The following is a 14,138-nucleotide window of genomic DNA, read 5'->3' as shown; positions in this document are numbered from 1 at the left end:
ATCAACTCTATGGTACCAGGACGCAGGCCAGGACTTCAACCCGAAACCCTGCTCGCTGAGGACCTTTTTAAAATCTGGATATGCTCTCATACTTTGTTCCTCAAATGCAGAAAGAAGGGTTGAATTACAGGCTAAACCTCCTCCTTAATTATATGGATGTCGGAATTCAACTGCCTTTAACGTCAACCCAGCCCACAGCAGAGAAATCAAACCTTAAGGCTTGGTCCCCTCATGGGCCCTCACCAATGTCCCCCAAACCCTCCCAGACCTGGTACCCTTCCTTCAGAGCCCTCAGTACAAGAGAAAGTCTGCCTTCCTAATTTCCGGGCAGTCAGCTCAGCTGGTTAGCTCGAGATCCTGATGAGGCCGCTCTCTGGGGGGAGTTCTTCACAAAGGCCAGTGATGTTGTCACAGGAGAAAAGTTTCTGCTTTCCAGATGCTGGGGTCACACAGCTCAGAAACCCTAACACCCAGCTGGGGACCGGAAGCACAGTGCCATGTCAGCTGTCACCTTCCTGCATTCATCTAAAAGAACAACTGTAACCCCCCACCCCTCCCCAAGCACTTCCCCTGAATGACCTGCTAACGCTGTCACAACCTCCACCCAATCCCCCCAGGCGGTCCCTAAACCTGCTTCCCCCACAACCCTGCCCACCTCTGAAAATGGAACTCCATCCTTTCAACTGCTCAGACCAAAAGCCTAAGAGTCCGCCTTTCTCCTTCCTTCCTTACATCCCATATCCAATCATGGGCAAATCCTATCAGCTCCACCTTCAAAGTATCCACAATCTGACCACTTGTCACCACACCCCTGGTCCAATCTGTTATAACTTCTTACCTGGTCCATCAAAAATACCAGCTTCCCCTCTAGGTCCCTCCTGTGCTGGAAATCCTCCCAGCCTCCCGCCTCCCTCAGAATAAAAGCCAGAGTTGCACTTTTTTATTTTTTCATTGAAGTCTAGTTGATTTACAATGTTAATTTCCGCTGTACAGCAAAGTGATTCAGTTATACGTACACATACGTTCTTTTTCAGAGTCATTCTTGATGGCCTGTGGGACTTGGCCCCCAGCTAATCCTCTGCTAAACATTCCTGCCTTCCACCCTCCCCCCTGCTCATGGTGTTCCAGCCACGTCAGCCAGCATCCTCGCCAAAGCCCTGATGTGTGGGTCCCCCTGCCTAGAACACCCTTCCCCTGTTAGACGTGCAGGTCTCCGCCTACAGAAAGTCCTCGGGACAGCGCACCCTCCGGGAAACAGCTCCACCCACAGACCCTCTCCCCTGCCTCGCTCAGCCCGTCCCCCCAGGCGTCTAACTCACACGGCCCCCTGTAAAGGACGAGGACGCAGTCTCAAACGGCAGGAGAGAGAGAGAGCCTTGTGGGCTTCTCGCTTTGTTTTGTGGTAACACTCCTCCGGCAGACAGCAGGTGGAGGGGCCTCAGAGGACACAGAAGGTGACTCAGTGGAGACGCGCCCTTGTCACTTCTAGGAAGCCACCCCTTCAGCACGTCCATGCTGGTGGTTTGGGTTTCTATTTGCAGCCCGGGGGTAAGGGGCCAGGAGTGCTGGGGAGTGGCTTGCAGTACAAAACAGTGTTTTTTAAATGTCTAACTGGTTTTCAACTAGAGAGAATCACACAGACGGCAACAGATTAATGTCACACACAGTCAAGACCCAATGGGCTGTCGACCCCTGGATGGGCCCTCCGTGTGCGCTCTGCATGTTTTATTACCACACACACGTATGTGCGAAGAATATTTACAGCGTTAAAGCACAAAGGCTCTGATTTAAAAGACAGCTCCTCCCAGGCTGCCACGGGCAAAGGCCACGTTTCACTCTTTCCACATTCCTTCGTCTTTCCCTGGTCCCTCCATATCCTGAAACAAAACTAGAATTGATACTTTCACAACCTCTGATTTCCTGCAACTCTCCTGGCCCCCAATGAACAGTGACACGTGCAGGACCCTACTCCGTCGTCCTGGGGAAGCTGCCCTCCGCGTGTTCACCAAAGGATCTAAAAGCAACAGCAAACTCCCACCGAAGGTCTCTGGTCGATCTGAAAGGCAAGTTTCATGCTCCCAGAAACTAGAGGGACTGGGATCTCCCCACCCTGCACACAGGCTGGCCCCCCCGCGCTGGTTGCCATAAGGACAGAAATAGGCGCGTGACACACTGCTTCGGGCACCTCCAAACCCCAGCGGCAGGAGCTGGTTCTTTAGTTGTACAGCAAAGTGGAACTGACAAAGGGCTTTCACACCCACCCCGCCGGCCCGCGTTCTTGCGCCAGCTCCCCACCTACAAAAACGCCCCGGAACCCAGCACCCACCCCCTCCAGGGAAGCCAGCATGGGAGCCCCTTCTGACCACGGACACAGTGCAGAAGTCCTCTGGGCCTTCAGGGCCCCTACAAAAGACGAACAAGGAGGCTCTCTCTTCCCCCCTGGATGGTGGACTAATGCAGCCACCACAGGAAGGAGGGTGATGCCAAGAAAACGGCAGGAAAGGGCCTGGGGCCGCCTGACATATGGCACCTGGCACCCACCCAACCCTACACCTCCTTGTGCAAGCGAACTCGAGCTGGGCTTTTCTGCTACTCGGAGCTAAAGGAATCCTGAAGGATACACACCTCACAACCACAGCATTCTGGGTGCAAAATGGACCCTGAGAATCACACAGCCCAGTGGTTTTAAAACTTTTGTAAATGGTGGAGATGTTTCTTTCTCAAAAGGGCTCTTACATGGAGTGCCAATGGCTAGAATGGATAAAGACGAAACGCCCTCTGGTTGAGGCAGAAAGCCCTAGGCGCTAATGGAGAAGCCGGGGGTTCAGAGTAACCAGCTAAAAATATCACTGACCTAATGCAGAGACTCTTAACATATAGAAAGAAAGCAATCACTGCCGCCACCACCATTTATGAACACTGAGGATGGCCAGGCACTTAAACGCGCTCTGGTCCTCATACCACCCTAAAAACATGATTAGCACCCTGATTTGACACAGAAGGAAACCCAAACTCAGCAGATCAGTAACTGTCCACATTCAAAAGCAGGACAGTTGACTTCCAAAACTCCACTCCCCCAGCCCTCTTGAGGAGGAAACGGAGATCCAGAGAAAAGAAGTGATCTGCCACACCAGCACAGGAACCCAGCTCTCCGGACTCCACCTGCAGGAAGCCCTCACTGTACCCTGCCAACCGCAATCAACAGAGATCCAGCAGCTGTCTCCAAGCAGGAACAGGGCTGGGTGTGATGCTTAGGAGGACAGAAAAGCACCTCAGAGCAGCCACACAGACACACCAGCCAGAGGAACGCCCTGCCCACCCCCCAGTCTCCCCCCAGCAACTTGCAGCCAAGCTTCAACAACTGCTCCCAGCCCGATCCTGCACAGCTGCACAAAAAGAGGTCACATATGTCCCAGAGAAGGCTTACTGCAAAGAGCATGATCAAGAAGCACCAGTCGTCACAAGGGCACCAACACCATGAAAATGAGATGACAAATGCCAACAAAGAAACGGGGCCCAAGGAAAGAGAATTAATAGAGCAATCAGAGCAGAACTTCACAATACATCTTCCAGGGGATGAGGAAAGCTGTGGCATCCATGAAGAACAGGCAGCTGTGAATATATATCAACCCTAGACCTTGTTGGAATTTTTTTAAAAAACAGGAATGTTGAGGAGCTTATGAACAACAGGAGAATTGCCAGCCTGGGAGACAGAACACAAGACATTCTTCTGGAACCCTGACCAAAGTGGTAGTCAGATACAAAGTATAAAAGAGAAACCAAGCAGGACAAAATATAAGTTATGATAAATAACGGCTGAACAGCACAATTAATGAAACTTTGACCCAAGCAGAGAACATTTTTTCCAAACACACAGAACACTATTAACTTGATTAGGTGCTAAGCCACAGTTTCAGCACATTTACTGCCCACAGTGGGGGGTGGATTCCATTTACCTGGGGAAAGAAAAGATTTTTAAAAATTAGTGGGTCGGGCTTCCCTGGTGGCGCAGTGGTTGAGAGTCCGCCTGCCGATGCGGGGGACACGGGTTCGTGCCCCGGTCCGGGAGGATCCCACATGCCGCAGAGCGGCTGGGCCCGTGAGCCGTGGCCGCTGGGCCTGCGCGTCCGGAGCCTGTGCTCCGCAGCGGGAGAGGCCGCGGCTGTGAGAGGCCTGCGTACCGGGGGAAAAAAAAAAAATTAGTGGGTCCAGGAAGTTTAAATAGTTAGAACTTTGGGGTACAAGAAGGAAATATTTAGAACTGAAGGATGAAAAAACTATGTATCAAAACCTAAGTAGTATAGGACTCAGGACAAAGAAACACATAGCTTTAAATTCATCCCTCAGTTATGTAAACTGATTTAAAAGATCTAAGCTTTCAACTCAAACTAGAAAAAAAGAGGATAAACAACAAGATCCTACTGTAGCACAGAAAACTATATTCAATATCCTGTAATAAATCATAATGATAAAGAATATATATGTATAACTGAATCACTTTGCTGTACAGCAGAAATTAACACAATATTGCAAATCAACTATACTTCAATTAAACAAATTTAAAAAAAGAAAAATTAGGTAGAAGTTAGCAATAGAGAGCAGAAATTAATAAAATCAAGATTTAATGGTGATAGAGATGGTGAACCAAAAAAAACCCAAAAAGCTATGGGCTTCCCTGATGGTGGGTGCAGTGGTTAACATCCACCTGCCAATGCAGGGGACACAGGTTCGAGCTCTGGTCCAGGAAGATCCCACTTGCCACGGAGCAACTCAGCCCGTGTGCCATAACTACTGAGCCTGAGCTCTAGAGCCCACGAGCCACAACTACTGAGCCCACGAGCCACAACTACTGAGCCTGTGCGCCTAGAGCCTGTGCTCCCCAACAAGAGAAGTCACCGCAATGAGAAGCCCGCACACCGCAACCAAGTGGCCCCCACTCGCAGCAACTAGAGAAAGCCCACGAAGACCCAACGCAGTCAACTGTAAATTAATTAACTAATTAAAATGCTAATTCTTTTGAAAAGACTAAAAAGGGTAGAAAACTCTTTAGTAAATATGTTAAGGGAAAAAAAAAAATCAGGAATTTAAAAAACGTACCTACAGATTCAAAAACTATTTCCAAAAGCAAATATGTAGCATGCTACATATTTATATGTAAATACATAATTAAAATGACAATTTCCTCAGAAAATATAGATTATCAAAATTGGCTCCAAAAAAGTACAGAATCTTAATAAACAAAGTAGATGAAATGGAAACCATAATCAAAACTCCTCTTCCACTACATGCTACCTCCACAAAGGCACCAGGCCCAGATAGTTTCACTAGTGAGTTCTACCAAAATTTAAGGGAGAGAAATTATCCATCCTATATAAAAGTGGTTCCACAGCATATAAAATACTAAAAGCTAACTGGCTCTCTCCACAAAGCAAACATTCTTTATACTAAATTCAGCCACGAATAGTACAGCAAAGAAAATTATAGCCCAAGCTCACTTAAAAACACAGTTGCAAGCCTCTTATATAAAATATCAGGAAATAGAAACAGATCTATTTCTATTTCACCTTTTCCTCACATCATACATAAACATTAACTTGCAAAATTGATCACAGGGCTAAACATAAAGTTAAAACTATAAAACTTCTAGAAACAAACATAGGAGAGAATATTTTTGACCTTAGAGTAGACCAGTGGTTCTCAACTGGAGGTAATATTGCCTCCTCCCCACCCCCTGGGGTCATTTAAAATGTCTGAGGACATTATTGTTTGTCACAAATGGGGGGAAGGGTTGTTCCTGGCATCTAATGGGTGAGACCAGGGGTACTCTTAGCAATGCTAAGGACAGGCCCCACAACAGAGATTTATCCAGGCCAAATGTCAAATGTGCTGAGGTTGAGAAACCTTGGTACAGGCAAAGATTTCTTAGGCCACAAAAAGCACAAACAATTTAAAAAAAGAAAAGATAAATTGAAGTCCATCAAAATTAAGAAATATCCTTTCTTCAAAGAATATATTAAGAAAATACAAAAGCAAGCCAAAGACTGGGAGAAAATACACATTATACATACCTGAGAAAGGACTTGATCCATAATATATAAAGAACTCTTAAAACACAGTAAGATGACCCCCAAAAAAGTGTGTTAAGGGATGAGAGCGAAAAAAAAAATTTTTTTTTTAAAGAATCACTACAAAAGATATCCAAATGGTTGATAAGCACATGAAAGTTGTTCATCATTAGGCATCCCAATAAATACAAAAAAAGATGTTCAACATCATGAGTCAGCAGGGATATGAAAATTAAAACCACACTGAGATACCACTAGACACACACTAGGATGACTAAAATTAAAAAGGCTGATAAGATCACGTGTTGTTAAGGGTGTAGAAACACTGGAACTTTCACACTGCTGATGGGAATACGAAACGGACAACCACTTTGACACTCACTCCCTCCCCATTCACTGAAGAGTCCCACCCCTAGGTATCAAAAGAAGAAAAATCTGTGTCCACACAATATCTTATACACAAATATGCACAACAGCTTTGCTCATAATAGCCAAAAACTAGTAACATTTAGATTAGTCTTGGGTCAAAAAGAAAATCAAAACCAAGACTACACATTATTTAAAACTGCAGGACTTCCCTGGTGGCGCAGTGGTTAATAATCCACCTGCCAATGCAGGGGACGTGGGTTCGAGCCCTGGTCGGGGAAGATCCCACATGCCGTGGAGCAACTAAGCCCGTGCGCCACAACTACTGAGCCTGCGCTCTAGAGCCCGCGTGCCACAACTACTGAAGCCCGTGCCTAGAGCCCGTGCTCCACAACAAGAGAAGCCACTGCACCTCAACAAAGAGCAGCCCCCACTCCCCGAATCTAGAGAAAGCCAGAGCACAGCAGCAGAGACCCAATGCAGCCATAACATAAATAAATAAATAAATAAATACTGCAAAAAAATTTTTTCAATAAATAAAATAAAATTAGCAAAAATAAAGGGAGAAGGACGTTTGTTGCTGCCTCCCTGGGGGGAGCAGCGGTAGCCAGCGGTCTTCTGGATCTGTTCAGTTGGTGATGTCTCCACTCCAGCTCTGGGCCTTCCCACTTTTCCCCTCTGCTTAAGAAATGCCTAAGGAATACTTGGAGAATAAATGAATCCTGTGTCACCTTGCCAGGATTAAAGGGGAGGAGACACCATTAGCATCAGTTCAGGCCTCTGTCCCTCACTGGTCATGAGCCAGCTATGAGGAAGGTACAAAGGACCGACAGGTATACTGGATCTCAGCTACCTCCACCTCCATGGCCAGTGGGGGCACTACCAAGAGGGCTCCTGGTTGGGACAATAAAAAGGAAAGAGAAAAGAAAAAGGAGAAAAAGAACATATCTGCAAAGGAACAAGCTACTTTCTACCATCAGTCCCAGTTCTTCCACCCCCATGAATTCTCTCTGCCCAGCACAATACAGTTTTATATGCCAAGATCAAAATAAAGATGAGACATCTAAATTATTTTACTCAACCCCATCTTTTAAAAATCCCTCCGTGAAACACTGATAAAAGACATGAAGCCCAATCAGGAATTCATTTCCTGGGAATCTGTCAGGATGCTGTTCTAAGAATTAAAGCATGTGGGCTAACGTACCCCTAATTAACAATCTTGGGCTACACACACTTACTGTTGCAAGAAACATACACAAATGGATGTGGTCCAAGTTCAACATGTGGCCTAAATTAGGCATATAAGCACTATTCCTTCAGAAAAATCACAGGGAAAAAAATATCTCCTTAGAGACATCAACTAAACCAACCTCAACTCCCAGCTGACTTCATTATTCTCTTGTCCTCAATGTAACAAAAACTTTCCAGCATTTATTACCCAAACAATTGGGGGAAAACTTGTTCTGAATAAATTTTAAGGTACTTAACTACCTAAATCAAGCCAGCCCAAAGCGTTACTTTGTAACTAGTACAAACCGTTAGAACCGCACTCTTTTAGAGCGTTAACACCAAAACGAAGGGTGGAAACCAACCAGTTACATATGTAAGATGGCCTTTTACAACATGTATCTCACACAGTCGAGAGCAAAGCTATGGACAGCGGAGGGCCTTCTGGTCGCTTTCGCGGCTCTGCATGGCTGCCCTCTGCCCCCTCACCTCTCGTTCTCGTGGGTCCTGCCCCAGCGACCTTTGCACACCCCTCCCCGGCCCGGCACTCGTTCGGGCCCCAGGCCCTCCATGCGTGCCAGTCCCACTGGCCTCCGGACTCAAGTGCTTCCCTCCTACTACACACACCACCTCTCGCGAGAACTCGGGGAGCGATAAGAGTCACCGACTTTTTCCTCAGCATAGGACTCGGCTGGTGCATCAATCCTCGCGAAGCTTAAAAAACACACAACTGAGGCTCTCCAAAGAACAAGCACGGAAAGTGCCGAGAGGGCAGATACGCTTTGGGAAACTTGCCTTTGTCGTCCCTGCTTTCCACTGCCCGGCTCTCTCCACAGACACAAAGATATCAAAGCTGCTGCTGAGTCAGTTGCTTCTCTGTCGCCTTCATCCCCGCCGTTAACTAACTGCAAGGGGCCAGCACTCTGCCCACCGCCCTCACGCCACACGGGTGCCCTGCAGGCAGCCCTGAAGCAGGCCCAGACCTCCCTCGCGTGGGTCCTAAGGGACTGCAGGTGAAAAGTACCCTCTCAGGTTCTAGAGAGCAGGGCTTGGGAGGAGAGGTTGTTTTCCCGGAAATCCAACTCCCTTTTCCTCCAGTGACTCGAGAACTGCCTGCCAGGGCTCTAGCTGATGCTGGGTGGCATGTGGGCACCCCAAACCTGCGCCTGAGGGGATCTGGAAACCGTGCCAGGCACCAAACCACCAGGAACAGGAGCGTCTTCCACGGAAAAACGTGTTTCTCGTTACAAGCAACCTATTTACAAACATTTGGAACGTGACCCGGTGTCTATAGGGACTGCTTCCACCGACAAGCTGCACAAACAGTAACAGCAGAAGTCTGCTTTTCACACTCACAGTGAGACCTGGGGAGTTATTTACAAGTGGACGCCCAGGGGTGGAATAAAAGGCAGCTGAAAACATCCGGCTTTGGTGCTACTTGGTAGAATTTTTCAAACTGCATTTAAAAAGATGTTCCCATTCAAATATGTGCTAGAGTTAAGGAACTTTTAGCCAGTGTTACCTCATTCAGGAAAACCATTTTTTTTTAAACCCCCTCCCCAAGGGTAAAAAAAAAAAAAAAAAAAAGAAACAAGTCTTAATAAGTATTTAAGCCAAGGAATCCATTTAAAACAGGAACAAATAGAAAGAATTCACTTTGCAGGTAGTGGGTTTGAAGTGTAGAGCTCTGGGGAAGTCTCAAGGTGAAAGCACAGAGCAGTAACGGCAACGAAATGTGCACAAGCCCAGCTGTGACCTGCCGGGGGCTGCAGTCCCGAGGAAAGCTCGCAGAAGGGACCTAAACCAACGTGAAAGCCCTCCTAAGGCCGCAGAGGGCACAGGCTAAATGCAGACCCCTCGGAACGCCGTGGAACATTTCCTACGTTATGCCCACGTGTGACCACGAGGCGAAGCATTTCAAGATACAACGGCCATTTCCTACTGGACCAAGAGGCCAGAGTCCACCTGGAGATGAGGTTCATAAACCAGGTTCCAGGCGCTGGGACGACTTACCAGCCTAACGCAAAAGCGAGGGCCCCTGCAGCGGCCACGGAGTAGGGGTCTGCCCTTGAGGCCAACTTTAACCTCAACTATTACGAAATCAATTCCAATTTGCTAACCACACCAAGACTTCAACACCACGAGCCCAGCTGGGCTAACTTCTCACAGATGCGTTTGGTCACAGAAGCCATTATTCCAAAACTTCCTCCTTTAGAGGTTAGTTGCAGCTTGACCTTGTGTCAGCTAGGGCCCTTTTCTCTGTAACGGGGGCTTCCGTGAGTAACTTTGGGAGGCTAACTGGCCTACAAACTAATGTGCTGTAAACTCTCCCTCCCGCCCCGCTACCCCTTTCCAAAAAAGGGAAAAGAGAGAATACGGGCCTTTCCGTTTCGATTGTGAGCTCAGACTCACTCTCCTCAGGGTAATGATTTCTCCAAGTTCTGAATTCAGGGGCAATAGGACCATCTCTGATGCAAGGGAAGAATATGAACCCCATAAACGCCACCGCAAACTCAAAATTCAGCTCAAAGCGGGCTAAACCTCACTTCATTCTGCGAAGTAACTTGCTAACACCAGGGATAACTGTTGACTGTGCACTAATCTTTCAGAACTTTTCATCCTTTTCTTTGAACCGAAGTTTAAAAAATAAATAAAAGCCGTATTTTCCATCATCCTAAACAGTCCAGAGAAAGTTGGTTAGAAAATTCTCGGACTGGTAGTTCCCCAGCCCCAGGACTCCCAGCCATGGCAGGACACTAACAGCCCTCATTGGGACGTGCGATTATACAATCATGGTTCCCAGAGCAAAAGACTCCACTAGAATAATCCACCCGGAGACAATGACATCATGTGAACAACTAGACAGGAAGTTAGGCTTGGAGAAGTGAAGGGTGAAGTCTTGAAAGCCAATACTGGATGACCACCCTCCATTCCCCCGATCCAAAAAAAAACCCAGAAAGTCACCTTCTGCAGAAAGGCTACTTTAAAGAAAAAATGGAAAACCCACATGGAGGAAAGCAATCAGCAAATGAAACCAAAACCCCCCAACTCCACGGCCATTGGTGCGGGTGAGTCTTTCCACACTAAGGGCCCCCTCTAAAGCCCCGCTGGTGGAACTTTGAGGAAAACGTGGAGTGGGAACAAAGCAGAGCGGTAGTTCCTGCGTCCTCCAACTTTCGCAGGCACGCCGCTGAGAGGGCAAGCGCTGGGCGTGAGGTGGCCGCAGTGTGTCACCCGGGCGGGTGGCGGCGGCCGGCCGCTCGCACACAAAGCCGCCCCGGACTTAGTGACAGCCACAAGTGGTCCGGCGACGGAACCCAGCCAGCGCCGGGCAGCCGGAGCCCCCGCGCCCCCCCGCGCCCCCCGCCCGCGCCCATGACCCCCAGTCTCTTATCCTTCGCCACCACGCGGGCAACTTTCCCTCGGGGACGGGCTGACCCAAGCCCGGACCAGAGGCGACTCGGGGACCCCGGCCCTCCCCCGAGCGCCCCTGCCCCCCACCCCGCCCTCCGCGCGCTGAGGCACCGCGACAGAAGCCTGCACCCAGGCGGGCCACCCACCTGCACAGCTCTGGGAACTCGGAGCCCTGGGTCCCCGCGGCCCCCGGGGCCCAGACCAGTAGCAGCAGCTGCAGCAGGAGCAGGGAGCGCGGCGGGCGGCCGGCGGGCGCGGGCCCCAGGTGGGCGCTCCGGCCGGCAGCGGCCCCCATCGCGCCGGGCCCCGGCTGCGCGTCTGGAGCGGAGCTAGCGGCGCGCGGCTGCCGGGGGCCGCGTTCGGGACATGGCTGCGCCGCCAGGGCGGAGGCGGAGGTGGAGGCGAAGAGGAGCGCGAGGAGCTGGAGCAGAGCAGGAGCCCGAGAGGCGCGCGGCTTCTCTGGGCTCAGCGGCGGCGGCCCTAGAACCGGTCACGTGACCGCCGGGCGGCACCGCCCCCTCCCCCGCCCAGCTCACATGACTCGCTTGTTCAGGTGATCCCCGCCCGCCGGGCTCCGCCCAGGCCCGGTCACGTGAGCGCTGCACGCGCTGAGCAGGAAGCGGCGCGGCGGCCTCGCGGGCGCAGGTGCGGCCTCGAGGCCTGTGTCACGGCTGCTGCCACGGCGGGGGCCCGGCCACCGCCTCAGTTTCTACCAGCGCGTAGTCTGGGTCGCGATGTGGGTGCTTCCCAACTTGGAGTCACCGTTTCCCACCCTCGACCGTTAGGGAGGGGAAAATAAGGCTTAGACTTAAGGTGCCGTAAATGCTACCGCACAGCCCTGTTATTTCGGGTCCTTGATGAATGGGAACCCACTTCTCACAACCTTGTGTGACAATGTTACTTCCCAAGCGTGGGCTTCCTACAATAAGGACGGGCAGCACAGATATAGGAACTTGAAATATAAAGGAGGCAAAAATGTAACTATCAAGCGAGTGCCACTAAGTAAAGCTTTATTAATGCCTCTATTCAAATATTAAACCCATACTATGTGACTTGACTGAGCTAGGCACAGTGAAAATAAGAAGGTAAATCCGAAAAGACATGAACTCAAAAAGTTTACCTTACACAGAATAATCTGATTATTATACAGAATAATCATGATGGTAACCGCTCATCCTTTTTAATGCTTACTCCATACCAGACACTGTGTTTGCACTTAACATGCATGAATCCAGGAACCGTGTTATGAACGGAGGCACAAAGATGTTAAGTAACTTACCCAAAGCCACTTTGATGTGGCAAAGCAGGAATTCAAACGCATACAATAATAGCTAACATTTATTGAGCAGGTAATTATGTGCCAAGTACGGTTGTGGTGCTTTGATTTAGCTCAGTTAATCTTAACACAATCCTATAAGAGACATATCTTTATAGCACCCATTTTACAGATAAGGAAACTGAGGCACAGAGAGATTAAAAAGCTTGCAAGTCACACGGCTAGTAAGTGGAGAAGCCAGGGTTTAAGCTCAAGCTAGACAGTCCCAGAGCGTGTGGCTTGGCCACGTTGCTATATTGCCAAAGAGGAATATGGCCCAAGAAAGGAAAGTTGGTGTGGTGGCTCAAAGGGCGTGCTCAGATGTCCAACTGTGGGCATCATGAAAGGGTTCATATTTTGCAACTCCAGTGTCATAATTGATACAGGCAAAGATCTTCAGTGGAAACTAAAACCATCAGGTGAAAAATAATTGCAAACCGGAATATTCACTTTGTCTCAAAGGATATTTCCCTAATAAAGAAAGACATCTCTTTACAATGGAAAGGTCTGGTAGAACCACCTTTATCAAGAAATTAAAGTTCATATCACCAAGATTTGGAAAAACTGACATTTTCTGCTTCCTAAAATGATGCAATGAAAAATACTGCTAAGGGATAATATTTAAAAGAGAGTATAATCATGACTCAGATGCATGTGTAAAATGAACATGTGTCAGAGATAATACTTAACTCATTAATGTCAGACCAGTAACATGTTCCAACTGGTTCAAAAGAGAATCCAAAGACAACCCAACACATACACATGCAGTCAGGAATGCTGAAGTTAAGTTGCCTAATAGATGGAAGATTAGTCAATGCTTATAGGTCAAATGAATGTCAAAGGAACAAAATTTGCATTTCTAAAGACAAGAATCCTAGACATTACCATCAGTATTCCACAATTTAGAGAGTTGTAAAATAGCTCAAAGATAATGAAAGGCTCAAAACCCCATAGAATCAGCTAATGCACAAAGTTGCATTAGATAGCATCTAGCTTTCCACTGAAGTTACCCAATAATTTTTTTTGGTCCATTTCAAAGTCTTTCACAATTTCCCCCTGCAGTACACAATATCACTTATGTGGTGTTATTGCCAAAATGTTTAACCTAAATCTAATAAAAATAAAACGATCAAATCCAGATTGTGAAACATTCTACAGGAAAACTGAACTGGACAATTCAAAAATGTCAGTGCTCTGAAAGATTTCCCCCCTTCCCTCCTCCACCCCCCACCCCCAAAAAAGCAAGAGTAAACAACAGACTGAGGTCAGATCTGACCAGGTAGCTGTTTTATAAATAAAGTTTTACTGGAATGTAGCAGCATCCACTTATGTATTCCTATGGCTGCTTTTGCCTACAATGGCAGAATTGACTGGTTACAACAGAGTCTAAAGTATTTTATCATCTGGCCTCTACAGAAAAAGTTTGCCAACCCTTGTTCTAGATCAGTAGTTCTCAAAAGTGTGGAGCTTGGACCAGCAGCTTTGGCATCACCTGCCAGCTTGTTAGAAATGCCAATTCATGGGCCTCACTCCAACCTGTTGACTCGAAATCTTTGGAGATGGGCCCCAGAACATTGTTTCAATAAGCTTTGTAGGAGATTCTCATACACATGATGGTATGAGAACCGCTGTTGCAAAAGGGTGAGTGAGAGAATTCCCAGGTCTCTGGGGAGTTCCCGGGATGGGCTGCCCAGTGAGGGTCCTTGGCCCCACTCAGGAAAGAATTCAAGAGGGAGCCATAGTAAAGTGAA

The 14,138-nt window shown here is 48.2% G+C and overlaps 1 protein-coding gene across 1 annotated transcript in view; it reads right to left on the bottom strand.

Moving 5' to 3' along the window:
• IGF2R (insulin like growth factor 2 receptor) overlaps nucleotides 1-11,367 on the bottom strand; it is a 109,477-nt gene extending 98,110 nt beyond the window's left edge. The window contains exon 1 of the mRNA XM_059083757.2: nucleotides 11,219-11,367. Within this exon, the coding sequence (XP_058939740.1) occupies nucleotides 11,219-11,367 (149 nt within the window). The remainder of the gene's footprint in view (nucleotides 1-11,218) is intronic.
• Between the last annotated feature and the right edge of the window lie 2,771 nt (nucleotides 11,368-14,138).

The sequence above is a fragment of the Kogia breviceps genome, chromosome 13 (genome assembly GCF_026419965.1).
Source record: "Kogia breviceps isolate mKogBre1 chromosome 13, mKogBre1 haplotype 1, whole genome shotgun sequence".
In the NCBI taxonomy this organism is placed as follows: domain Eukaryota; kingdom Metazoa; phylum Chordata; class Mammalia; order Artiodactyla; family Physeteridae; genus Kogia; species Kogia breviceps.
Note: the sequence above shows the minus strand (reverse complement) of the source record. Positions and strands in the feature narration are given on the sequence as shown.